The sequence below is a fragment of the Bubalus bubalis genome, chromosome 6, assembly GCF_019923935.1.
Source record: "Bubalus bubalis isolate 160015118507 breed Murrah chromosome 6, NDDB_SH_1, whole genome shotgun sequence".
Classification (NCBI taxonomy): domain Eukaryota; kingdom Metazoa; phylum Chordata; class Mammalia; order Artiodactyla; family Bovidae; genus Bubalus; species Bubalus bubalis.
In genome coordinates this window covers 117,925,073-117,951,490 of record NC_059162.1, presented here as the reverse complement: position 1 = coordinate 117,951,490, position 26,418 = coordinate 117,925,073, and the positions used below count along the sequence as shown (strand labels likewise).

At 55.6% G+C, this 26,418-nt stretch overlaps 1 protein-coding gene across 9 annotated transcripts in view; it reads left to right on the top strand.

Annotated features, from left to right (window-relative positions):
• The window catches only part of HDAC4 (histone deacetylase 4), a 296,118-nt gene that overhangs the window by 203,426 nt on the left and 66,274 nt on the right, over positions 1-26,418 (top strand). For all 9 annotated transcript variants that reach the window (XM_044945379.2, XM_044945378.2, XM_044945376.2 and 6 more), the window contains 3 exons: positions 5,630-5,750; positions 13,574-13,695; positions 22,449-22,580. In XM_044945379.2, coding sequence (XP_044801314.1) covers positions 5,630-5,750; positions 13,574-13,695; positions 22,449-22,580 — 375 coding nt within the window. The remainder of the gene's footprint in view (positions 1-5,629; positions 5,751-13,573; positions 13,696-22,448; positions 22,581-26,418) is intronic.

Genomic DNA, 26,418 nt, shown 5'->3' with positions numbered 1-26,418 from the left:
CAGAGGGCGAGGACCAGAGCCGGCACCGTCCACTCCAACGTCTCTCCAGTCAGGGTTTCCCAGGTCTTTTTCATGGGGAGGAAGTCAGGGCTTGGGGACTTGCATTTGTTTTCCTCTGATTCCGTGAGAGCCTGGCAGGGTGCCCGCGCCCACCCTGGAGCTGGATGAGGGCCTCGTGTGTCCGCGGCGGCCCAGGGCCCGTCAGATGCACCTCCTCCTGTGAGGACCCTGCAGGCGGCTCAGGGAACAGGAATACCATCCGTGTCCCGGCCTGGTGGGCGCCTCAGAGGTCCCTCAGTGCCGCCCAGGGATGGGTGGTCGTCTCCCTGGACGGCGCAGGCGCTCCTGTCCACGTCTGGGCCCTGCTGCCCGGCCCGACACTGTGTTTGTTACGGGTGTGCCCTCTCTGCTGGCACCGGACATCTGTTCTTGTTGCTTCTCAGAGCTCAGGAGCCCATGGTGCGAGCCTGGGTTGTGGCTAAGCGGGGAGGCCAGCACTTCCCCAGTGTGGCCCGTGCCGTGCGCTCTGCAGGGCCAAGTGCATCCGTGTTAACAGGGCTTCCTGGGCCAGTCGGGCCAGCTGACACCCAGTGAGCAGGGTCCTGTGCCCCGAGGACCCTGCTTCTCATCTGCTTGGTTTACTCCTTCGGGCCTTTTGGACGGACCTGAGGGTCAGCTCCTCGGACAGGCCCTCAGGTCGTCCTGCTGCTCGTACTCCCAGTGGACGTTGCCCCAGCCCAGCACTGCAGCCAGACACCAAGCCCCGCCTTTGGTCCCCGTTTCTCCCACCCCGCCCCTGGTGGGGGTGTCCTGCAGGACTTTGTGTCCTGCTGTGGTCTACCATTTGCATTTTGTCGAGTGTCCCCCTGGGGCTGAGAGGCCATCAGGAATGACAGGGGGCTGCGTGTTGGGCACCTGATATGCAGATTTCGGCATTTCTCTGAGTGGGATTTTTCAGACGAGACAGACACAAACAGGCTGAAAGTGTTCAGAATGGTCCGAGTCCAGCCCTGGCTGCATTTGGAGGGAGCCCAGGGAACCTTGCTCGAAAGCGGAGGTGTGATTTTACACCTCCAGTCACTTCCCACCGCCTGGTCGCATCACCATTCCCTTGGCCTTTCGTGTGGGTCTCACTGGGTCTGTCACACAGTCTGGGCCGCTCTGCCAGGCAGCTGGCTCACGTGCTCACACTTCACCATGGAGCCTGGGCAAGCCTCGCTGCTCCAGCGATGGTGGGTCGTCTCCTGGGACACCGAGAAGGCCTGAGGCAAAAGCCCCGAAGCCCCAGTGGACCGTTCCTGGTATGCTCAGTGTCGGGCACTTTCCTTGTGCCTCCCTGGCGGGTCTCGTTCAGGTCCTGCCGCAGCGTGGACGATTCTGTCCGCAAGGGGTTCCTTCTGCCTGACCCTCGTCCACGGCACCCTGAAATCCGTCGTGAAATGGCCTCAGTGGAGTGCTGCCTTTAATGTGAACCTATTTATGAAAACTCAACACAAGAAAAACAAGGATAAGATGAAACTGATTATTTTCCCGAACCAGTGTAAAGATCAATTTCAAAACTTCCAGGAAATTGAAAGAAAAAAAAAAAATCACAATAAGAAAACTAGAATAGATTCCATAAAAACAAGCTCTTGAACGTTTGAGTTAGGAAAAAACAAGTCTTTTCTTTCCAGTGTTGGGAAAGCGCAGCTCTTTGGTCTCATGCTTTTCCTTTAGTCTTGTGTACACTCCGGTCCCGCAGAGGACTTCACCCCGACACTGCTGGTCACCAGGCACGTGGAGGATTTCCCCACAAGAGGCAATTCCTGCAGCTCTTGAGTGGGGGCGGCCCTGCAACTTAGCTCGGTTCTGACACTATCTCCCCAAAGGAGGCATCAGATCTCACAGCTTCGGGGCTGAGTCGAACAAGAAGATGAGGGACTTCCCTGCTGGTCCTGTGCATAGGAATCTGCCTGCCAGTACAGGGGACACGTGTCTGGAAAGATAGCACATCCATGGAGCAGCTGAGCCCGTGGGCCACGACCCCTGAGCCTGCGCTCTGCTGCAAGTGAAGCCACCGCGGTGAGAAGCCCACACAGCACACCTGGAGAGCAGCCGCCGCTCGCCACAGCTAGACAAAGCCCACGGGCAGCACCCAAGACCCAGCACCGCCAATAAATGAATAAGGAAGTCTAGGTTTTAAAAAGATGAACAGCCTGAGGAACAGATACAGAGGGTGGTGTGGAAAAGTTCCAAGTGCAAAAGCCTCTGATGTATGGAGTTGGGGGCCCCCATCCTGGTGTGGATGTGCTCAGCAACCTGGACACCCTCTGAACCCCTACAGTGGGGGTTTGTGGAGGCTTCCTCACGTGAGCGTGATCAGTTACCAACCCCACCTCCAGCCCCTCTCCTCTCTGGAGGATTCAGGTGGAGCTGAGAATTCTGAGCTTCTCATGAGGCTTGACTTGCTGGTGACCCTCCCCATACAGGAACACCCACCCCCAGAGTTACCCGATTAGAACACAGGGTGCTTCTCATGCTCTCATCACTCAGGAAATTTCAGGGTCTTGGGAGCTCTGTGCCAGGGACTGAGGGCAGAGACAAGTATTTTCTGTTACCTCATAGCATCAGAATATAAGCCACATTTTAAAGAGAAACGAGAGACCAAGGCCGACCTCATGTGAAAAGCAGAGTGTGGAGCTGGGAGCCAGGGGTCTGATGAGACTGAATCAGAATGATTTCACCTGGACTGCCCAACCTCAGTGACCCCCGGACCACATGGTGATGTTAATACCTACTTACAGCATTAATCACTCCAAAATCACTGCAGATAGTGCCTGCAGCCATGAAATTAAAAGACGCTTGCTCCTTGAGAGGAAAGCTATGAGCAACCTAGACAGCATATTAAAAAGCAGAGACATTACTTTGCCAACAAAGGTCCATCTAGTTAAAGCTATGGTTTTTCCAGTAATCATGTATGGGTGTGAGAGTTGGACCATAAAGAAGGCTGACTGCTGAAGAATTGCTGCTTTTGAACTGTGGTGTTGGGGAGGACTCTTGAGAGTCCCTTGCACTGCAAGGAGATTCAACCAGTCAATCCTAAAGGAAACAAATCCTGAATATTCATTGGAAGGACTGATGCTGAAGCCGAAGCTCCAATACTTTGGCCACCTGAAGTGAAGAACTGACTCCTTGGAAAGATCCTGATGCTGGGAAAGATTGAAGGAGGAAGGAGAAGGGGACGCCAGAGGATGAGATGGTTGGATGGCATCACTGACTCAATGGACATGAGTTTGAGTAAACGGTAGGAGTTGGTGATGGACAGGGAGGGCTGACAGGCTGCATGCAGTCCATGGAGTCGCACAGAGTCAGACACAACTGAGCGACTGAAGTGAACAGCATTAATGATGAGGTTTAAACATGCCTTAACGTGTGATGGCTGACGATAAGTATATTACTGAAAAAAAAAGTCACACTGAAGGATACAAATGTAAAGTGTGCACACAGACCCGCGGCAGCACCGCTGCACGCACCACAGGAAGGCTCTGAGAGAACACTGAGCCAGTGCGTCTGAAGAGCATCACTCGGGAGGAACAGCAGTGCATCCTGGGGTTGTCAAGGACCTGGCGGAGGCTCAGCCTCCTCGTTCGCAGCAAGTGGCGCTCCAGAGTACTATCATAAAGGCTCAGGTGGCACCCCCAATACTATTTTAGAGATGCTGGGTCAGGTAGTACTCATAAGTGCTAATAGACAAGATTGAGTGGCACTTCGGAATCCTGACAGACAAGGGTCAGGTGGTACTCTTCAGTACTGTTATAGAGACATGGGGTCAGGTGGTACGTGCGAGTACTAATCGACAAGGCCAAGCGGTATTCCTGAGTACTGACAGACAAGGATCAGTTGGTACAGCCTAGTATTGATGGATACTCAAGGTCGGGTGGCACTGCTGAGTACTGATGGAGACGCAGGGTCAGGTGGCACCCCCAAGTACTGATCGAGACAAGGGTCACCTGGTCCTCTGAGTACTGGTGGATACTCTAGGTCAGGTGGTACTCCAGAGTACTGTTATAGATAGAAACAAAGATTAGGTGGTACCCTGGAGTACTAATGGAGACACACGGTCAGGTGGTACTCCCAAGTATTGATCGAGACAAGGGTCATGTGGTACTCCGAGTACTCGTGGATACTCAAGGTCAGGTGGTACTCCCAACTCCTGATAGAGGCACAAGGTGAGGTAGTCCTCCTGAGTGCTGATAAAGACTATGAGTCAGGTGGTACTCTTGAGTACTGTTATAGATAGAAACACGGGTTAGTTGGTACTCTCGAGTACTGATAGGGAAATGTTGGCTCCTGGTCTGTGGCCAGTGCGGTGGCATGTGGTGGTCATTGTATAGACACATTTTGGAAAACAACGTAGATTCTTCAAGGGTTATAATGTTGTTTTGTTGTTCATAGCTGCTCTGTTCATCTCTTCTATGGGAATAATCCTACATGTGGGGGATGATAAGCGTTAGTTGCTCAGGCATGTCCGACTCTTTGTAGCCTGACAGGCTCTGTCCGTAGGATTCTCCGTAGAGAATACTGGAGCGGGCTGCCGTTTCCTTCCCCGGGGGTCTTCCCGACCCAGGGGTGGAACCCGCGTCTGCCCCAGCCCTGCAGGCAGCCTTTACCATCTGAGCCGCTGGGGAAGGCAGTGGGCGGGTGATACTTACTCATAAATGTTGGCCAACATCGTTCTAACAAAAACAAAAGGAAATGTCTGAAACCATCTCCCAGTCAGAACCGGGTTTTCTAAACTGGGCTTTGGTCACCTCGTGAAGCCTTTTCCCACCATTGCGAATGCTGTGTGCATTCTGTGGACAACAGGGGAGACACCGTGTTTCTGATGGACGGATCCCACGTGCCCTGGTGTCTCACTGCAGCTCTGAGGAGGACAGATCAGATGCCAAAGGCCCCTGAGACAGGGCAGTGGCTTTGGCCTTTATTAGTGTCTTTTCCCCCATTTGCCGGTTTTCTTTAAGGGGGCTGTGAACAACCGCCACCACCACCAGAAAAGCACAAAACACAAGATTTCAGCTTTGTCCCGCTTGGTGAAACACGCCTTACCTAAGGAGGTAGCTGTAGGCTGGAAAGAGCAGGACTGTCCCTCTGGCAGGCCTGGCCAGGCCCCCGGCTGCCCTGCCCGCCGCCCTTGCCTTGCCCACTCCCCGCGAGGTGGCCCACATCGCTGTCACTCTCGTCCCTATCTCAGACACGGTTCTTCAGTTGGCACAAAACCTCTTCTGAGGCTCGGCCTCTCTTTGCTGCAGTGAAAGAAAGGCCACACAGCTGCACTGCTAACTCAGGCCGTCCTCTTATGGAAGACCATTAGAACTTCCTTCCGCAGGGGATTTGTGTTAGGTAGTGCTGGGTCTGCGTGCTGATTCCGTCTGCACTTTAAATGAAAATTCAGTTGTATAAAATGTTCCTGGGAAGAAGCTCTCTCCCTTCAACCCCTTGATCCCCCTTTCCCATGAGATGCTCTCTGGTGTCAGCAGCATCCTGAGTGGGAACCACCCTGCCCATCACTGTCCTGCCTGTTCCGGCATGTGGTGCAGGGGGCCCTGGGCTAGAGCCTCTAGTCACCCGCCCCCGCTCTCTCCCGCGCCAGGCGCTGTGGCCAGCACGGAAGTGAAGATGAAGCTGCAGGAGTTTGTCCTCAATAAAAAGAAGGCCCTGGCTCACCGGAACCTGAACCACTGCATGTCCAGCGACCCTCGCTACTGGTACGGGTAAGTGGAGGGCACCGGGCACACGGGGTCCGTGGGAGACCGGAGGGACGCTCGGTTCTCCACCCGGGATGGCGTGGGATTAGATGCTCCCTGAGCCAGCAGCAGACGCGCTCAGACCCGAGTGGTCCAGTGGTCAGGACACATGGCTGTTGTCCAGATGCAGAGAAAGCCACTCTTTAAACAAACATTAAAGGGAAACTCGTGGGGCGGGTGTCTGACCATATTCTTGGCTTCTCATGCAATTTTTGGCCACAAAAGGCACCTGTTAAACCGGAACTCTGGTCTAAATCGTCCGTATGCACCTACTGAATTTCTGCCCAACGTGTTATTGATTACTGGTCAAGTCAAAAGCACCTGTGGTCTTTTTATTGTTTTTATACTAAGAATCCCTCCCAGAGCCTGCGTAACTGACAGAGACCACAAAGTGCCTGTTCATGCTCAGAGGCCGACAAGCCTGGCAAAGAGGACTTGAATTTGGTGGGGGGATTGCTCATGTGTTGGGTCTTTCCTCTGGGCCTGCGTGTGGCTCTGAGGGGCTGGCCACCAACCCAGGCCGAGCCGGACGTGCAGTGACAAAGCTCTGCAGCTTCAGCCCATAGTCCGGGCTGCCCCACGGGTTTTTTTGCTTTGGTATCATTTGCTTCTCCTGTCAAGGGTGATTCTGTCCTGGAAGAAGCCTCATCAGGCAGTTTTCATAAATAAAAATGGGATTATCATTCCTTCATGGGAGGAAAGCTTAGCTCTTCCTGGATCCCTGAGATGGACAACAGTCTTGCTAACATGCCACCAGATCGCATTGAAACGAACGCGTTTGTTTCAGTAGATTCGGCCTAAAGGGCGTTTTGGTTCTGAAGCCGTCTCCACTCTGAGCGTCAGCAGCCCCCGCACCGCACAGCCACTCCGGCTGCACCCACACCCGCTGGCTGTGGGCTCAGCGGCGCCACCACCCCCCCACAGCCACGATGGCAGCGGCCACCCCAAAGAGCCGCGCATGGCGGCCACGTGCCCTGAGCGCTGGGCACTGGGGCCCGTGGGCAGTCCTGGGGCCATGCTCCTGGGGGCCCCACAACACAGCAGCACTGATCCATCGTCTCCCCACTAGTGACCACCCCCTGGGTTTTGTGCTGGGAAGGCTCTGTTGTCCTCCTTTGTAGGGGGGGCTACCAGGCAAGTGCCCTGCACTGTAGTAGGTTGGGCAGGGCAGGAAGAGAAGCTGGGTGGGGTTGGGGGGGTCCAGGAGCCCTGGGAGTAGCCTGTCGGGTAAAGGTGGGCAGTGCTTCTGGATCCTCCCTCAGGGGAGGTGATGTGATCCACAGGCCAGGAAGCTTTTCAGCAGAGGCCCTGTTCTGAGAGCAGCAGCGGTCTTCAGGAGCAGCGTAAGAAGGCGGTGGGCCCAGAGGAGGTTGTGGTGGGAGGAGGGTCATGGCTGACCATGCCGGAGTCCATGGATGGTGGCCACAGGGATGCGAAGGGAAGACTGGGGTGTCAGGACGCCCGTGACTGGAGAGGTGGGGCGTCCAGTCTCCAGGAATAGATGCCATGATGATGTACCTGCATGTAAAGAGGAGGACAGAGTCCATGGGCTGCACTGGGGGCTGCTGGGGAGGGGCTCAGCAAGGAGCACCTGGGGACTGGAAGGGGGAGGCGGGGACATGCAGGCTGGGCCTGGGGGCATGGTGAGCAGGGTGGCCCAGACTCGGAGGAGGCTTGCTTGCCCTGGTCCAGTGCTTGGTGGGGAGATCCCTCTTTCCCAGGGGACGGGGCCGTGCCCGCTGCAGTGGGGGAAGGACTCGCCTCAGTGGAGTCAGAGGGAATGGGCCTGTTTGCCTTGGACGTGGTAGGCTTCTTGATTAGTCACACAAAGCAAAGCAAACCGTGGGTCATGTTCACTTGCTGCATGATGGCAAGATGGGAAGACCCGTCCTTATAGAGAAAAACCTCGCCTTGACTCCAGCTTCACTCCACCCTGATGGTCAGCTCAGGTGTCATGGACCTGAACATGAAAGCTGCATTGTTAAAACTTCCAGAAGAAAATGTAGGAGAAAGTTTTCGTGACGTTGGTGAAGAGGTAAGCAAGGAGATCTTTGAACACCAAAATCATCAACTATAAACCAAAAATGTAAACTTAATCAAAACTTAATACTTTCATCCTTTGAAAGGCACCCTTAAGAAAATAAGAAGGCAAGGCACAGACAAAAACAAAATATTCACAATGAATGTGAGCAACCGAGCCCTTGATCCAAAATATATAAAGAAGTCCTACAACTCAAAGAGCTTCCCTGGTGGCTCAGATGATAAAGAATCTTCCTGCAATGCAGGAGACCCAGGTTCGATCCCTGGGTTGGGAAGATCCCCTGAAGGGAATGGCAACCCAATCCAGTATTTTTGCCTGGAAAATTCCATGGACAGAGGAGCATGGCAGGCTACAGTCCTTGGGAACGCAAAGAATCAGACACAACTGAGCGAGTAACACTTCACTTCACAACTCAGTAACAAAAAGACAAGCACCCTACTGAAAAAATATAGGCAAAAGACATGAGCCAATACCTCACAATGAGTTGGAGCAAGCTCCAGGAGTTGGTGATGGACAGGGAAGCCTGGCGTGCTGCAATCCATGGGGTCGCAAAGAGTTGGACACGACTGAGTGACTGAACTGATTACCTCACAAAATAAGAAGCAAATGGTCAGTAATTTCACAAAGATCATTAGTCACCCCAGAAATGCAGAGCACAGCAAGACGCCCCCTCACACACAGGGACAGCTGAAATTGAACAAACCCATTGCTGGCTTTCCAGGTGGCTCAACCATAAAGAATCCATCTGCCAGGAGATGCAAGAGACAAAGGTTCGATCCCTGGGTCAGGCAGATTCCCATGGAGGAGGAAATGGCAACCCACTCCAGTATTGTTGCCCATACGCCCACTCCGTGCCCCATGACCCATTCTCCTAGGTCTTTCCCTAAGAGCAGGTGAGGTCTTCCATCCGGGCAGTGACTTGTGTTCTGATGGTCACAGCAGTTCTGGTTATTGTCTCCAAAGCATGGAAGTAGCTGAGTGTCTGCCAGCAGGTGATGGCAACATGGGCACCTGCTTTGTCATCTGCTCAGCAAGGCCCGGGGCGGCCTGCCCACACCTAGAAACATTAGGCTTCGGAGAAGATGCAGAGTCTGTGCCTTGAGATGCCGTTTGCATGCAGTCTTAGAATCAGCACAGCCAGTCTGTAGGGACAGGAAGCCAGGTGGCCATGACCGGGGTGGGGGCAGAGGGCCTTCCCGTGGAGGTGACTGTTTTCTGTCCTTACTGGCGTGGTTCTATGGTGTACCTGGGTCAGAACCCCCAGCATTAGGCTTACCAGAGGAGACGTGCTGCCCGTCGCGGTAGCCGCCAGCCACGTGGGCTCCGGGGCATCGAAATGGACTGTTCAGATGGAGACAAGCTGTGAACATCAGACATGCCAGATGTGAGAAAAATGAGAACCATCTCCTTAATACTTTTTAGTTGCAATGAGAGGATTGGGGTGTATTGGGTTAAGAACACTGAACGTAATTTCACTGCTTTCTTTTTGTTCCTGCTCACGTGGCCAAGAGAGAATTTTAAATCACACACACAGCCTGTATTACTTCTGTTGAACGGTGCTGGTGTGAGCAATTACAAATGTTATTCACCTGCATAAATCTGAGGTCATGGGAAAGGACAGTTGTTGGTAGAATTTAGTTAAATTGCTAAATTTACTAAATCACTTGGTAAATGGCTGAGTTTGTGTTCGGCTTCGTTCTGTATCATGGTCAGAGCAGTGTTTAGAAAGAAAAGGCAGGCGTGTTTGTCTTCCATCTTCTTCACTGAGGACCGATGGTCTTTAAGACACGGTGCCCTTTCCGTCAGCCAGGATCACAGCAGAGCTACCCCAGGTGCTTCCTCCCGGCTGGAAGGGCAGGTCGAACACCTGGACGGTGATTCTGGCTGGAGCTGAGTTAGAAGAGCAGCTCCTCACGTTCCACCTCCGGGGTACAAGGGGTGTGTGTGTGTGGTCTGTCTGTGTGTGTCTGTGTGGTGTGTGTGTGTCTGTGTGGTCTGTGTGTCTGTGTGTGTGTAGTATGTGTATGAGGTGTATCTGTGTGTATAGTGTGTGTGGTGTGTATGTCTGTGTGTGTAGTATGTGTGTGTGTCTGTGTGTGTAGTATGTGTATGAGGTGTATCTGTGTGTATGGTGTGTATGGTGTGTATGTCTGTGTGTGTGGTCTGTGCGGTGTCTGTGTGTGTGCCATGTGTGTCTGTGTGTATCTGTGTGGTGTGTATGTCTGTGTGTGCGTGTGGTATGTGTGTGAGGTGTATCTGTGTGTGTGTGGTGTATATGTGTGTAGTGTGTGTGTGTGTGTGTGTCTGTGTAGTGTGTGTGTCTGTGTGTGTGTGGTGTGAGTGTCTGTGTGTCCTATGTGTGTCTATGTGTGTCTGTGTGGTATGTGTGTGAGGTGTATCTGTGTGTAGTGTGTGTGTGTGTGTGTGGTGTGTATGTCTGTAGCGTGTGTGTATGTGTCTGTGTGGTGTGAGTGTTTGTGTGTCTATGTGTGTCTGTGTGGTATGTGTGTGAGGTGTATCTGTGTATAGTGTGTGTGTGTGGTGTGTATGTGTGTGTAGTGTGTGTGTCTGTGTGTCTGTGCGTGTGGTATGTGTATGAGGTGTATCTGTGTGTATAGTGTGTGTGTGGTGTGTATGTGTGTGTAGTTTGTATGTGTGTGTGTCTGTGTGGTGTGTGTGTCTGTGTGTGCGTGTGGTATGTGTGTGAGGTGTATCTGTGTGTAGTGTGTGTATGTGTGGTGTGTATGTGTGTAGTCTCTGTGTGGTGTGTGTGTCTGTGTGTGCATGTGTGCGTGTGGTACGTGTATGAGGTGTATCTGTGTGTATAGTGTGTGTGTGGTGTGTATGTGTGTAGTATGTATGTTTGTGTGTGTGTGTGTCTGTGTGCGTGTGGTACGTGATTGAGGTGTATCTGTGTGTATAGTGTGTGTGTGGTGTGTATGTGTATGTAGTGTGTGTGTATGTGTCTGTGTGGTGTGAGTGTCTGTGTGTCCTATGTGTGTCTATGTGTGTCTGTGTGGTATGTGTGTCTGTGTGTGCGTGTGGTATGTGTGTGAGGTGTATCTGTGTATAGTGTGTGTGTGGTGTGTATGTGTGTGTGTATAGTGTGTGTGTGTGTATCTGTGTGGTGTCTGTGTGTGTGTGTGATATGTGTATGAGGTATATCTGTGTGTATAGTGTGTGTACATGGAGAGGGCGATGGCACCCCACTCCAGCACTCTTGCCTGGAGAATCCCATGGATGGAGGAGCCTGGTGGGCTGCAGTCCATGGGGTCGCTAAGAGTCGGGCACGACTGAGCGACTTCACTTTCACTTTTCACTTTCATGCATTGGAAAAGGAGATGGCAACCCACTCCAGTGTTCTTGCCTGGAGAATCCCAGGGACAGAGGAGCCTAGTGGGCTGCTGTCTATGGGGTTGCACAGAGTCGGACACGACTGAAGTGACTTAGCAACTTAGCAGTATAGTGTGTGTGTGGTGTGTATGTCTGTGTGTATAGGTGTATGTGTGTGTCTGTGTGGTGTCTGTGTCTCTGTGTGTCTGTGTGTATAGTGTGTGTGTGTGTCTGTGTGTGTGTGTGGTATGTGTGTGAGGTGTATCTGTGTATATAGTGTGTGTGTGGAGTGTCTGTGTCTGTAGTGTGTGTGTGTCTGTGTGTGTAGTATATCTGTGTGTCTGTGTGTATGTCTGTGTGTATAGTGTGTAGTGTGTGTGTGTCTGTGTGGTATCTGTGTCTGTGTGTGTAGTGTGTGTCTGTCTGTCTGTGTCTGTGTGTGTGTGAGTGTGTGCCTGTGCACTGATTGCGTGTGAGCGTGGGGTGAGCGTGCACATGCCCCTGCAGACAAGGACAGGCCTTGCCCTCGCTCACACCCCCGGCCATCGCCCGCTGCAGCGCGTGTGAGCCCTGGGCTCTGTGACGAGGGCCGGGTCCCACAGGAGGGCAGGTGGCCACTGCTCCCGGGGAGGCCTCGGCCTCTAGCGATGAGCTGGTTTTTCTCCGTTTTGCATGGTGTTTGGAGGCCTGGGGAAGCCTGGCTGCTGTGAAGTCTGGCTCCATCCTCGTGGGCACCAGCGGGGTCCAGCCCCGCTGGGTCAGCCTGGCCGCTGCCCTGGGCCCGAGTGCCCTCTCAGACGGCGCGGAACAGCGGCTCGGGGGCCAGACCCCACCTGTGCTCCTCCATGTCAGGGCTGGACGGGAGGGAGGGTTTGAATACTGACGGTGTCTCAAGAGATCAAGACAGGAGAAGGTCTGCTAGATGTTACGCTGAATGTACTTCTGGCTTAACTGCAAAGCCCACCATCAGCCTACTGACAGCAGCTACTAGTACCTGTGAGATTTCATTAATCGTGATGACCCGTGTTTTAAGATTATGTAACACACACCGGCCTTTCCATGTTTCTCACGAAGGAGAAAGTGAACTCTCTCCCAGCTTAGACCTCGGCAGTGACGGCGCAGTTTGGGGCCACCGAGGCCGCACTCCCTGCAGGCTCTGGCCTGGAGAAGTCGTGTAGAGAGACGCCCTCAGACCTTCCGTGGGGTCGTGCCAGGCCGGACCCCCGAGTGAGGCCTGGCGGTCCGACGCGGCGAGGGCGCAGCCAGCATGAGCATGGCCGGTCCGGCCCTGAGCCTGCGGCCCTGGCCCCCAACATGCGTCCTGGGGGCAGTGGGGCTGCAGGCGGGCAGCAGGCCTGTCCCAGGGATCTGAGCGCCCGCTGTGGCCTGCCTACAGGCATCCTCGGATCCAGCTTCGTGACCACCGTGTTCTTTGCACCCGTGTGCACTCTCAAATATTTAAACATCCACCTGTAAGCGTTTAAGCGCTCACGTTCTCAATTCAAACAACACCAGGTGCGTGGGGACGTGGAGTGCTGTGTATGCAAATAAATAGTCTAACAAATTCCAAATAAGTAAGTTGGCTGATTTGTTTCAAGTCATTAAGAGATTACACCGTGTACAGACTCTTGGAATTCATTACACCTTCAGTGTTGCCAGCGAGACGCAGCACGTTTGCAGACGGTCATCGCCAGCTCAGCCAGCACCCCCTCCTGAGGCCTGAGCCCACCTTGAGCCGCCTCTGGCAGCGCCCTGCCCGTCATTCCGTTTGGGGCTGTGTCCTCCAACTCACAAAGGAAGCAAATTTCCTGGGACCAGCTCCCGGGGCCCAGGGTGCCACTGACCTCTGCCTCCCCCAGGGAGGGAGATGGCCGGGGTGACCGTCCCCGAGAGGGGGACAGTCCCCACGCAGCCCCTGCCCTCCAGGACCCAGAGGCCGCCAGCACTGTCCCTACAGGCCCCGGCCAGGTCTCGGCCGGCTCCAACAACAGCTGTGTTCCTCGCATCTGGAGCCCCCCATCTCCCTCTGCGTCCTGAGGATAGACCCCTCGGTGGCCGGGGGTAACACCCCCCTCAGCCTGAGGCCTGCCAGGCCAGGAGACCCCAAGAGCGAGGGGGCTGGGCAGAGCCCAGGGATTGGACCAAGCGTGCAGCCCCACGGGCCGCCTGTCCTCAGCCCCACAGGCCCAGGGGAGGCTGCAGGCGGCCAGGTTCGCAGGCTCACAGGCGGCCTTGTATCATCGTTTCAGTCCTGCCCTGGGAGTAGGCCAGGCTGCCCAGCAGGCCGGCTGCTGAGCCGGGCCCACACGTCAAAGGGAGAACCACCCGCGTGGGCGCCCAGGGGTGCTCTCCCTGCACGACCATGGCTCCGGGTCCCCGAGGGTCACTCAGCCTCTGTCCCCCACTTTCTCTCCAGGAAGACGCAGCACAGCTCACTGGACCAGAGCTCCCCGCCCCAGAGCGGGGCGTCAGCCTCCTACAACCACCCGGTCCTGGGCATGTACGACGCCAAAGATGACTTCCCCCTCAGAAAGACAGGTGGGTGCGGGGCCGCTGCAGGGGTGGGGGGTTGGGGGGCCCACCAGGGGGTCCTCAGGGTGACGTCGGCCTCTCTGTCACAAGCCAGAAGAAGGATGTTTAGACACAAGCGAGGTGCACGGGACCCCTGGACTCTGTCCAGCAGTGACTCTGTAAGCGGGCAGTGGCTTTTAAGAAGGATCAAAGCGTCCCTGGGTCTTGCACTGGGGCGCTCAGGAGGGCAGGGGCCAGCGAAGCGAGCCTCTCCCCAAAGCTGTGCCCCCGGGAAGCCTGGCCACCCTCCTGGTTGTGGAGGGCGGGGCTCTGCTCTCGGAGACGGCAGGTGGAGCCCGGCCCTCGAGGGGAATGCCGGGCTTCATGGAGTGGGGGTGTGCGGCAGCTGCTTTTCCACAAACATGAATTTGTCTTCATTCGAAGGATTTTGGTCAGTTCCAGACAGAGAAGCTTTGGAACATCTTCTCCGCCCAAGTGGTGGGGTACAGGGAGCAGGCTGGGGGCCCCTGCCACCCCATCCTAAGGACACGGGGCCCCCTGTAAGCAGTGTGCCCCAGAGAGGATGTGGGGTCACCAGCCCCAGACAGCCAGACGCGAAGGGGGCGCTTCTGCTCAGCACCAGGGGACTTGACCCGCATCCTGGGTGCAGGAAGGAGGGGCCTCGTCCCAGAGCTGGACCCTGGTGGGCAGCGGGGTCCACAGAGCCTTGCCCTGTCAGAGAGACGTCTGCACGCGTGGCTGGGGTTCCGCGTGGGCTGGCAACACTTTATTGCTGAATGTGCGAGTGTGGCGTCTGCCCTCTGCCCTCCAGTTTGAGCGCGTGGTTGTCCCCTATCGTGTGCCGAGAAGGGCCGTGCCTCTCACCTAGAGAGCCTGCAGGCTCCACAGAAAGAGGTGTCTGTTGGGATCCGGGCCAGCCGCCCCCAGGCCTGCCCTCCACGCCCCGTCCTGGAGCTGGCGCTGCGATCAGCCACACCGCCGTCAGTCAAACGGGGCCCTGTGCGAGGAGAGACCCCAGGCGCCTGCCCCAGGAGGCCTGGGCCTGGAGGGAGTGGAACCCAGGGAGCTGGGGGCCTGGCTCTGAGCGAGTGGCTGGTGGTTCTGCAGCTCAGTGGGTGTCTCCCGCCTGCTTTGCAGCCCTGGGCTCCACGACAGATTCCCTAGGCTCTCCTGACCTCAGTTTCTCATCTCCAAAGTGGGTACGCTGAGCGCACAGCACTTGTGCCCACCCTGGGTGTGGTGAGTGGTGCCCACAGCCCCTGGAGCCATGGGTGGGGGAGGACATGAAGGACAGAGCTCCTGGCCACCGAGAAGAGCCACCTTCTGTGTGGTCCTGAGCTGCGTGATAATCGGCAGCGCCGCCCCCAGCCCCACGTCCCCAGGACAGAAAAGAGGCCCCGCCCTGCCCTGCGTGGACTGCGGAGGAGCTCAATAGAGATGCGCTTGCACTGTCTTCTAAAACAGCAACCCTGGCACATTAGTAATAGTAATAAGGCCAAGGTTCCAGGGGAGAGTTTAAACCCCTTAGGGGAACAAAATGCAGCACGGTGTCCTGCGTCATTCTTGGAGCACGTATTTTCAAACACATGTCGCTGCTAATTCTAAATAATTTACATCTTTCTATGCATTCAGCTCCCTGGTGGCTCAGACAGTAAAGAATCCGCCTGCACTGCAGGAGACCTGGGTTCGATCCCTGGGCCAGGAAGACCCCCTGGAGGAGGGCTTGGCAACCCACTCCAGTATTCTTGCCTGGAGAATCCCATGGATGGGGGAGCCTGGCGGGCTGCAGTCCATGGGGCCGTGAAGAGTCGGGAACGACTGAGCAGCTGACACACCTGCTCAGCTAATCCCACAGTGACCCGCCTTCCCTCCGTCTTTACGGGCAGCTTGGGGCAAGTGAGCCTCAGGACACTGTGTCAGTGACGGCTGCCCCCGGGGGGGTCCTCTCTGGGCCCTGGGGTCAGAGTCTGTGTCTGCGGGAGCTGTGTGTCTGTTACGGACTCAGGGCTGTGGTCCCCCGGGCGGACGCTCATGCTCAGGCCTTGCTAGGTCACAGGACAGAAAGCTGAAGACCCCGGGGTTCCGGGCACTTAGTCAGGAGGCTGTATGCTCACTCCCAGGCAGGGCCCTGAGCCTGAGCAGCGGCTGGCTCCCCGCGCGTCTCCACAGTGGTTACGGAGCACGCTGGTCGGGTGCTCCCCAGGTACCCAGCCCTGAGCTTTGCGGCAGGCAGGGCACAGGCCACCAATGTCCACATGCTCCAGTCCTGAAGGAGGAGGGGAGCTGCAGAGTCCAGGCCCAGGGTGGACCTGTGGGGCCCCTGGGGAGGGGGCCTGGCCTGTGGAGGGCAGGGCTGGCTTTTTACCCCAAACAAACAGAGAGGACCGAGGCCCCGCATCAGGTTTGCTCAGAAGCCCTGGCCTGATGGCTGCCTCTGGGCCTCAGGGTCCCCCTCCGCAGCCCCTGCCGCCAGGGAGGGCCTGCCTGGGCTGAGACGGTGGGCGGTGTCCGGCGGAGAGCTGGGGTATCCAATCACTGAGGCCCCGTGACACGTCGGTGAGTGTGCACAGCTCGCCCTGCAGTCGTCCCCTTCCTACTCGTCCTAGCTGTGAGTAGCGTGGCTCGAGGTTACCAGGGACGCACATGGCACGCCTCTCTGCAGTCTGGGAAGGGCGGGTCACCTCGCGGTCCGCCTGGTTCTGATGTGGTTTGTGGACCGGGGGCAGCCTGCTAGCATGGGCAGCTGTGGGCAAGGCCCGCACTGCACACCGCTATGCCTGGGTGTGCGTCATGTGGGGCTGGGCGGGGCTGGGGGGCGGTCGGGGTAGAGGCCCTGCGGCCCTGGCACGGGATAAGGCACTTAGCTTTCCGGGCGGGGTGAAAGGGGTTGAGCCCGCAGTTACGGCCGTGCGGGCCCAAGCTTCCAGCCCTCGGGGGGCTTTTGTGTGCTACTGTCTTCCCTCAACTTTGTGCTTGTTGCAAAGTGGGTGTGAATATGTTCAGAGGGTTTTCATAAAGGCTTTGTTGTGCTTTACCAAAGAAAATTCCAGAGATGACCCGTGTGGTTAAGTATTAATACTAGGCAGTGTCTATGTGGAAAAGGACCTCGCTTCACACATTGATGTCCATCAAACCTGGACTCCTCTTCACATGAGAAGTGCCCAGTGAGACCTGGACTTATCTTGTCCAGATGTGCCCTGTTCATACCTGAGCTTGGCGGCCGCCTGAAATACACTATCAAAACGATTGGTGTAAACGCCAGTTGTAAACACCATGTAGAGTGCCTTTTTTTTTTTTTTAAATCACAAAAGGAATGCATCAGTTCAGTTCAGTCGCTCAGTTGTGTCTGACTCTTTGCAACCCCATGGACTGCAGCACACTAGGCCTCCCTGTCCATCACCAAATCCCGGAGCTTACTCAAACTCATTACCATCGAGTCAGTGATGCCATCCAACCATCTCATGCTCTGTCGTCCCCTTCTCCTCCTGCCATCAATCTTTCCCAGCATCAGGGTATTTTTCCACAGAGTCGGTTCTTCGCATTAGGTGGCCAAAGTATTGGAGCTTCAGCGCAGGCATCAGTCCTTCCAATGACTATTCAGGGTTGATTTCCTTTCAGATGGACTGGTTGGATCTCCTTGCAGTCCAAGGGACTCTCAAGAATCTTCTCCAACACGACAGTTCAAAAGCATCAATTCTTTGGCACTCAGCTTTCTTTATAGTTTATATCCATACATGACCACTGGAAAAACCATAGCCTTGACTAGATGGACCTTTGGTGGCAAAGTAATGTCTCTGCTTTTTAATATGCTGTCTAGGTTGCTCATAGCTTTCCTCCCAAGGAGCAAGCATCTTTTAATTTCATGGCTGCAGTCACCATCTGCAGTGATTTTGGAGCCCAAGAAAATAACATCTCTCACTGTTTCCATTGTTTCCCCATCTATTTCCCATGAAGTGATGGGACCAGATGCCATGATCTGAGTTTTCTGAATGTTGAATTTTAAGCCAACTTTTTCACTCTCCTCTTTCACTTTGATCAAGAGGCTCTTTAATTGTTTTTTACTTTCTGCCATAAGGGTGGTGTCATCTGCATATCTGAGGTTATTGATATTTCTCCTGGCAGTGTTGATTCCAGCTTGTGCTTCCTCCAGCCCAGTGTTTCTCATGATGTACTCTGCATGTAAGTTAAATAAGCAGGGTGACAATATACAGCCTTGACGTACTCCTTTTCCCAATTTGGAACCAGTCTGTTGTACCATGTCCAGTTCTAACTGTTGCTTCCTGACCTGCATGCAGATTTCTCAGGAGGCAGGTCAGGTGGTCTGGTATTCCCATCTCTTTCAGAATTTTCCACAGTTTATTGTGATCCACACAGTCAAAGGCTTTGGCATAGTCAATAAAGCAGAAGTAGATGTTTTTCTGGAACTCTCTTGCTTTTTTGATGATCCAGCGGATGTTGGCAATTTGATCTCTGGTTCATCTACCTTTTCTAAATCCAGCTTGAACATCTGGAATTTCACAGTTTACATATTGCTGAAGCCTGGCTTGGAGAATTTTGAGCATTAGTTTACTAGCATGTGAGATGAGCGCAATTGTGCGGTAGTTTGAACATTCTTTGGCATTGCCTTTCTTTGGGATTGGAATGAAAACTGCCCTTTTCCAGTCCTGTGGCCACTGCTGAGTTTTTCAAATTTGCTGGCATATTGAGTGCAGCACTTTCACAGCATCATCTTTCAGGATTTGGAAGAGCTCCACTGGAATTCCATCACCTCCACTAGCTTTGTTTGTTGTGATGCTTCCTAAGGCCCACTTGACTTCACATTCCAGGATGTCTGGCTCTAGGTCAGTGATCACACCATCGTGATTATCTTGGTCATGAAGATCTTTTTTGTGTATTTCTTCTCTGTGTTCTTGCCACCTCTTCTTAATATCTTCTGCTTCTGTTAGGTCCCTACCATTTCTGTCCTTTATTGAGCCCATCTTTGCGAAGTGTTCCCTTGGTATCTCTGATTTTCTTGAAGAGATCTCTAGTCTTTCTCATTATACTGTTTTCCTCTATTTGCATTGATCACTGAGGAAGGCTTTCTTATCTCTCCTTGCTATTCTTTGGAACTCTGCATTTAATGGGTATATCTTTCCTTTTCTCCTTTGCCTTTTGCATCTTCTTTTCTCAACTATTTGTAAGGCCTCCCCTGACAACGATTTTGCCTTTTTGCATGTCTTTTTCTTGGGATGATCTTGATCACTGCCTCCTGTACAGTCTCACAAACCTCCGTCCATAGTTCTTCAGGCACTCTGTCTATCAGATCTAATCCCTTGAATCTATTTGTCACTTCCACTGTGTAATCGTAAGGGATCTGATTTAGGTCATACCTGAATGGTCTAGTGGTTTTCCCTACTTTCTTCAACTTGACTCTGAATTCCAACAAGTTAAAACGTAAGTCAGATGTGTGCATCCTGTGTGTGACCTCCGGAAACAGCTCCTGGTCTGGTTTGGTGCCTACAGCACAGACGTGGTCTGTGCCGGCGTGTGTGTGTAGTGGGGGGGGGGGGGGGGGTCTGTGCGCGGGTGATGCCCGTGGACTGTCTCTGTGTCAAGAAAACACCTGCTTTGCACTTTTGCTGTAGCTCCACTTTTCAGTTACTGTCATATCTGGGGTACCACTCCATTTCAACGCATAAGGTCAACACCTTTCCTATATTATCTCAATTTACAAATATTGTAGCAAATATTGTAGCTAGTTCTCTAGCTTTTAGTTCTGCCCTCAGATATGGGGGCCTATAGTCACTGTTTCTGCAGGATCGACTCCTGAGTTAGAAAGCGTGTGCAGAGCCTACAAAGCCCAGCTTGCTGTGCTGTACCCTCTGCTCGTGAGAGGCCCTCATCCCCCTTCACTCACGCGATGCCTTCCCGGGTCACCCCAGCCAGCCTGATGGGTGCTGAAGCCGTGACCTCTCTGCCTTTTCAAAGAGCAGTTCCATCCCCGTCAGGGATGTGCATGTCTGTTACGTCCCATGGTCCTGCTCGGGAGAAAGCTGGGCGCTGCGTCGCGGAGCCACTGGGCCTCTCCCGGGGCCCAGTGTGGCCCGTGCCCCTGAGCCTGGCAGCATGCGTGCTGGCCAGGCTGTGCCTTCCTTGTGCACCCCCTGTGCCCAGCATCTGCCGCCACGCCATCAGGGACGGTCCCTAATGTCAGTGTTCAGTGGCAGCTCCCCCATACGCTTTTCTCTTGGCCGGTTTTTTTTCTCATTGCTTTACATGCTAATATCCATCCTGTGTCTGTCACATATGCTACAAAAAATTGTATTCCAGCCTATCCTCTGTGTTTCTAGAAAAGAAGAAAAGTTACTCAGTCGTGTCCGAATCTTTGCAACCCCAGGGACTACACAGTCCATGGAATTCTCCAGGCCAGAACACTGGAGTGGGTAGCCTTACCCTTCTCCAGGGGATCTTCCCAACCCAGGGATCAAACCCAGGTCTCCCGCATTGCAGGCAGATTCTTTACCAGCTGAGCCACCAGGGAAGCCCTTGTCTTTCTAGAGTTCTCTTTTTATTGTTATCAGAGTAAGTCAATGTCCCTAAGTCACAGAGCCCCACAAGGCTGCCTCCGGGAGCAGCTGGCCCCACCACCCGGCCCTGAGCTCTGGCGACAGTGAACAGAAAGGACACATGAACCGCCCGTGACCGTGGCTGCATTCCCGCTCGTGTGTGAGTGCCCTTTATCCTGAAGTTGATGATTTGTTTCATTTGCTTAGTTTTCTGTCTGCCTGGATTTTTTAAATTGAGGGATAGTTGATGTACAATATTATAGAGCTTTCAAGTGGACAATTTTTTAAAGTTGTATTCCATTTGTAGTTATTATAAAATATCAGCTCTGCTCCGGGTGTCTGCCTGTCCCGGCTTTTAATTCAGCCCCACGATTTGGCAGACGGAGGAGGCTGTCCTCCAGGGCAGGCGGTCCACAGGCTCTGCTCTGGGCCCTGACTGCCGTTCATGGCCTCCCGGGGAGGCCCAGCCTCTTCCCTGGACTCCACCTGCTCCCGTGTCTCATCTTCTCCTCCGTCTTGGTTGTCCAGCTTCTCCGAGGTTTCTGAGAAACTGTGTGTGGAATGTGACTCTCTGGAGTCCTTGCCTGCTGGCAGATACCTTTATCCTGGCCCCCGAGTGATGATGGATAGTGTGGCTAGGTCCAGAGTCACCTTCCTTCAGGGCTTTCAGGCCCTTGTCTTACCCTGCAAATGACCGGAGCCTGACCCTGCTCACAAGGCTGACCCTGGGGCCCCGAAGCTCTGAGACCTCCCAGGATGCCCCTGTCAGGACCAGGCAGTGTTGCTCACAGACAAACCTCGGTGCCGCCAACAGGGCCCCCCCCCACACTGCGGCGGGAGGGCCACGCACTCCCCCGCTCCGGGGCCATGCTGTCCTTCCTGGGTCTCGGGCAGATTCCTCCCCAGGACGGACACGTGGCTGCAGCAACCTCGTGCAGGCTCAGCTGACATCTTGCGGGGAGAGGGGTTGTGCCTATTAATCTAGTGGGGGGGCTGCGCTTTTTTTTTCTTTTCAAATAATGATAAAGTAAGAAGCTCAGCGTAGAAATAGAAATAAGTGAAACATGAAGCTCCAGTTCTCAAAAATCTGAAAATAGTATTAAATATTAAAAAACACAGAAGCGGGTCCTCTCGCCGGCAGGGATGGCTGTTCCGTTACTGGGTCCTTTTCCTCTTTGGACACAAACGTCCTGCTGGGGAACCTAGCAGTCCAGACAAACTCTGCAGAGCAGAGAGCGTCTCCCCTGGGATCAGGGTCTCTGGAGCAGGCTGCGCATCTGGTGAGGCTGCCACCTTGCTCGCACCTCACACCTCATTTCTCTGGGAAGCACCCTTCAGGCTGCTTCCTCCCTCCTCACAGGACCCGCCTTTACCTCCCAGCGCCCCCCAGGGTCACCCCAATGCCAGGACCCCCGACCCTGCCCCCAGGCTCCCCAGAGCATGGAGTCGCAATGGCCGTGAGATGCACATGCAGCCTCATTCTTATAACCCCAGCCAGCTTACTTCCAACTCAGGGGAAGTCTAATCCTGTTGCTTGTTGAGCTAGAGAGCGGTAAACTTCCTGTTCCAGAAAGATTAAAACCAGCAGGGCTGCTGATTACAAACAAAAACAAGAGGTAAAAGAAACTCGCCAGTTAGCAGATCCACAAGTAGCGGAACCTTGAATGAACTCATAAAGCCTCCGAAGGCAGAAGTCTGGTGGTGAGCTCACCGCCGCCGCGGGCTCCCAAGCTGCCAGCCTGTGGGGCTAAGACTCAGGTGTCCAGAGGCCACAGGCAGGACCCTGCTGAGTGAGGATGCCCCCTTCCCAAGGCAGCCACGCTGACGTGGGACTGGATTAGTCCAGGGTGTGGTCTGGGCTCCGGGTGCAGAGGCCAGACCGCTGCGGGTTTGCAAAGGGCTCCATTCACACAAGCAAGGCTGTTACCAAAAGCAACCGGAGCACCTGTGCTGGGGGGTCAGGCGACATGGAGGGAAACGGGCCTCACCTGCAGGCAGGTGGCTAACCCTCTCATCAGGTGGGTTGGCCTTAGCACCTCTCAGTGGCTGGGATCCGAGTGGGCAGCCGGCCTGGGCCGTCACTCGTTGGGGAATTTTTGATTTGCCGGTGAGTGAGGACGTGTGTAATGTAGAAGTCGTGGTAAACCACCCCCAGTCACCTTGACCCCAGGTGTGTCTGCCTGCTGGTAATGACGTCTCCTTTTCCTGCAGCTTCTGAACCCAACCTGAAATTACGCTCCAGGCTAAAGCAGAAAGTGGCTGAGAGACGGAGCAGCCCCTTGCTACGCAGGAAAGATGGGCCAGTGGTCACAGCTCTGAAGAAGCGTCCCTTGGATGTCACAGGTACTTTGAGTGTAAACCCCACCGCCTGCCTGCCCGTCTCAGAGAGGCCAGCCTGCACCCTCTCCCTTTAGTAGGGAAACCTGCATCTCTCCGCATCCACCTCCCCCACCCCACCGAGTCCCGAGGGCGGTGCCAGCCCCCAGGACTGAGTCCGAGGGCCCCAGGTGGCCCCCAGAGGTGCTCAGATCCCTGTTCCTGTCCAGCCCCCAGCCTGGACCCGCAGGGCAGCTGAGAGCAGTCAGGCCCCTGGACATCCCGGGAGACGATCAGGGATTCTAAGTGGAGGGTTCTCTGGAGCTGTTTAACAGCTCCCGCCCTGTGGGTGGTGAGCCCAGGTCTCTTACCTGCCCCTGCCCATTAAACGGCAGAGTCTTCCTGGGAAGGAGGCGGGAGCTTGGAAGTCTCCGCGCCCGGGTCCACGCGCTGCTCTCGGCCCCCACCTAGTGGCCGACGCGCGAAAGCACACCCACACTCTCTACCAGAACCACCGGGCCCCAGGCCGAGGCCCTTCCTGGTGGTCCGGAGGACACAGCCCACGTCCTGGGGCAGTGCGGTCAGAAGGGCACGCCCCGCTCTCGAGGGGCACCCCGCCTCCGGAGGGCGCACCCCTCGTGCACAGGGCGCACAGCCCCCGTTCCTGGAATCACAGCACAGACGGGTTGCCCAGGTGGCCTGGAAACAGGCGGGAGGGCCCGCCTGCACCAAGGACAGGGTTTGATGGAGACCCGAGGCTCTCGGGGCCGCCCCCCAGGAAGGAGGGGCTCCTGGGCGCCGTGGGAGGGGCCAGTCCCCCTAACCCCACCCCCACCCCCGCCGCCCGCACCCTCAGTTCTGAGCACGGGGTCTGGGGTGAGCTGAGCGCCCTCAGCCCTGCCCTGCAGCCGGGGTGAAGCCTGCCTGGAGCTGGGTCTGAGGCCACGGGCCTGGGGCCCAGTGGTTCTGGTAGAGAGACCAGGCCCCCCTCACCGCGGGTTTCGTGCAGACTCCGGCCTCGCCAGAGGCAGGGCGCGTGTGCGGGCCCCCCCCCCCCCACCGCCAGGCCTAGTCTCTTTGGGGGGCAGCGGCTCCACCCGTCAGGCCCGGCCACTTCTGTCCTGGTGCTGGCTCTGGCCTTCGCGCCCTCCGCCTGTGAGGTCAGGACCAGGCTGGGCGCTGCAATGATGAGCCGCGTCCTCGCCTCCCAGCAGCTTCCTCTCTGACTCCAGAGACCAGGGCGCCACACTGGGGCTGGGAGCACACGGCCTGCAGCGCCTGCTGGGTGCTGGGCAGCATGACCGAGAGAGGGCGCCGTGCGGGAAGCAGGAAAGGCGGGTGGCGGGGCCCCTGGGCCGGGGGAGTTCAGCGGATGGGCGCAGGCGGCACGGAGATGGGGGTGGGTTTCCCGTCCAGCACAGCCCCGGGGGGCTGGGGCGGGGGAAATGCTCTGAGCAGAGCTGGCTTTCCAGAAGACGGGAAAATAAGGCGCTCTGGGCAGGGTGGGGTCCCCTCCCCTGGGGTCCTGGGAGGAGAGGGCCACTGCGTCCCAGACGCGGCTCCTCTGGCCTGTAACGGGAGGCCAGGAGGGACGGAGGTGAGGGCGCGGCCAGTGGCGGCCCTCGGACGCTCATGTTGAGGGATCAGGGGCGTGGCCGCGTCACACCACGTGTGCCTCCTCCCTCATCGGAGCTGTGCCTGGCAGGGCGAGCAGACAAGAGAAGGGCCCCTCTGACCCTGTCCAGAGGAATGCCGTTAGCCTCTGAGTGTATTTCCTTCCAGTCCTTTCTGTGCGGGTCTGGCATGTACCCGGTGTACACTGGATTCCTTTTTCACTCGATATTAGTCACAACACTCTTGCGCCTTTAATGACATTCCACCGTGTCGATGCAAATGATACCATGGTGATTATGCATTCATACTTACTTTCTTAGACCAGTTTCCTTGAAGTAGAGTGAAAAAGCAGTCCAAACACTGTTGAGCTGAAGATGGGTGAAAAGTTGGAGAGATCACATATAATTTTTATTGCCCCCAAAAGTTGTCCTGGCTTCCCACACGCTCTGGAGGGTTTACCTGCCAACCGTGCTGCGACGGGCCTGTTTAAAGGAGGCCCGGAGGGGAGGCTCTGTGCAGCCGGGGGCAGGCTGACAGCAGGGAGGGCGCCCAGGCAGGGGCATGCCTGTGGTGGGGTGGGGTGGGGTGGGGGATCCATCCCTGTCTTTACACGTGACCTGTGACACCTACCAGCCCAGGTGGCCTTCCCAGCTGCCCCCGTTCAGGGAGGCACATGTGAACATGACTTAACCTGGTGGAGACCAGGCTCTGGATCCAGTGGGTAGGGAACCAGGGCCTGGGTTCACCATCTGTGCACGGGGGAGACGAGGGGGTCCCGGGGGGGCTAGAGTGGACAGAGCCACTTGCTGCCAGGGTGTTCCCAGGGGGACGGCTGCTCGGTGGCGAGGACTCGAGTGCTCACGGTCCCCTGGGTGGAGGGGGTCGTGCATGTTACCCTTGGGATTGGGTCTCCTTCTCCATAAGAGCTGGGCCTGCGGGAGTGGGCACTGCCATCCATCCGCATGGCACCCTCAGCCTCCTCACTGTTGCCCCAACTTAAGCTGGAACCAAGTCTCAGAGTCCTCTGGGCCCCACTGGCAGCTCTATGGGCTCGCGCTCCTGGGCCGGGCCTCAGTGTGGGCGGGGAGGGGGGTGCAGAGAAGATTTGCCCTGGAAGATGCCTGTTGAGCCTCTTTGGGGTCCAGCTTTGGGAGATGGACCAGGCTTCCCCTCTGCATGCCTGCAAGTCCAGGTCGGGGTAGAATGTTAAGTCATCAGAGGTCCCACAGTAAGTGCGCTTGGGGCAGGCAGTGAAGTGAAAGTCGCTCAGTCATGTCCGACTCTTTGCGACCGCATGGACTATACAGTCCGTAGAATTATCCAGGCCAGAATACTGGAGTGGCTAGCCTTTCCCTTCTCCAGGGGATCTTCCCAACCCATGGAGTGAACCCAGGTCTCCCACACTGCGGGCAGATTCTTTACCAGCTGAGCCACGAGGGAAGCCCACGAACACTGGAGTGGTTAGCCTAGCCCTTCTCCAGAGGATCTTCCCGACCCATGAATTGAACCAGGGTCTCCTGCCTTGCAGGCAGATTCTTTACCAACTAAGCTATCAGGGAAGCAGGCACTCGGGAGGGAAAGGCAGACAGCTCAGGCTGGTTCCCTCTGAGAGGCTGTACCTGGAAGTGCCAGTGTTCAACACCATCGAGCCAGACGAGAACTCAGAAACGCAAGACACACCCTCGTGTTACCGTAGAGAGTCAGAGGGGCTTCCCATCGCGTGTTTGCACACGCAGGAGTAGTGGCTCCTTCGGCAGTGAGGGTGGGGGGACCGGGGTGGGATACGCTCCATCCTCAGCCCCGGCCACGGTGGGCGAGATGGGGCCACACAGGCCATCACAGCTGCTTGGAGACTGTCTGGGATGCGTTGTCAGATAACCTGGTCAGTCACCGAGGCCACCAGCTGAGCTTTTCCCAGGAAGTCTAAAAAACTCAAGGATTGGCTCAAAGCAGATGTTGACAGAGGAGGCTGTGTACATGGGCACAGCGTACTTGACCTTCCCCTGTTCACAGGCGTTTGGCCTCTGTGCTTTCTCGCCTCTTGTTGTTACAATATTAACGATTGTTCAGGGCTTGTTCTTCTGGTGTTTATGATCATTTACCAAGGAGGAGTAAAATTGACAGTATGTGTTCAGCTCAGAAGGTTCCAAGGGCGCGTCTGGGGTCACAGGTTTGTGAAGGTCTCGAGTAGACAGCACAGCCAGGAACAGGGAATCGGCTCCGTGGCCCCTGGGTGGGAACCGTGGTCCCA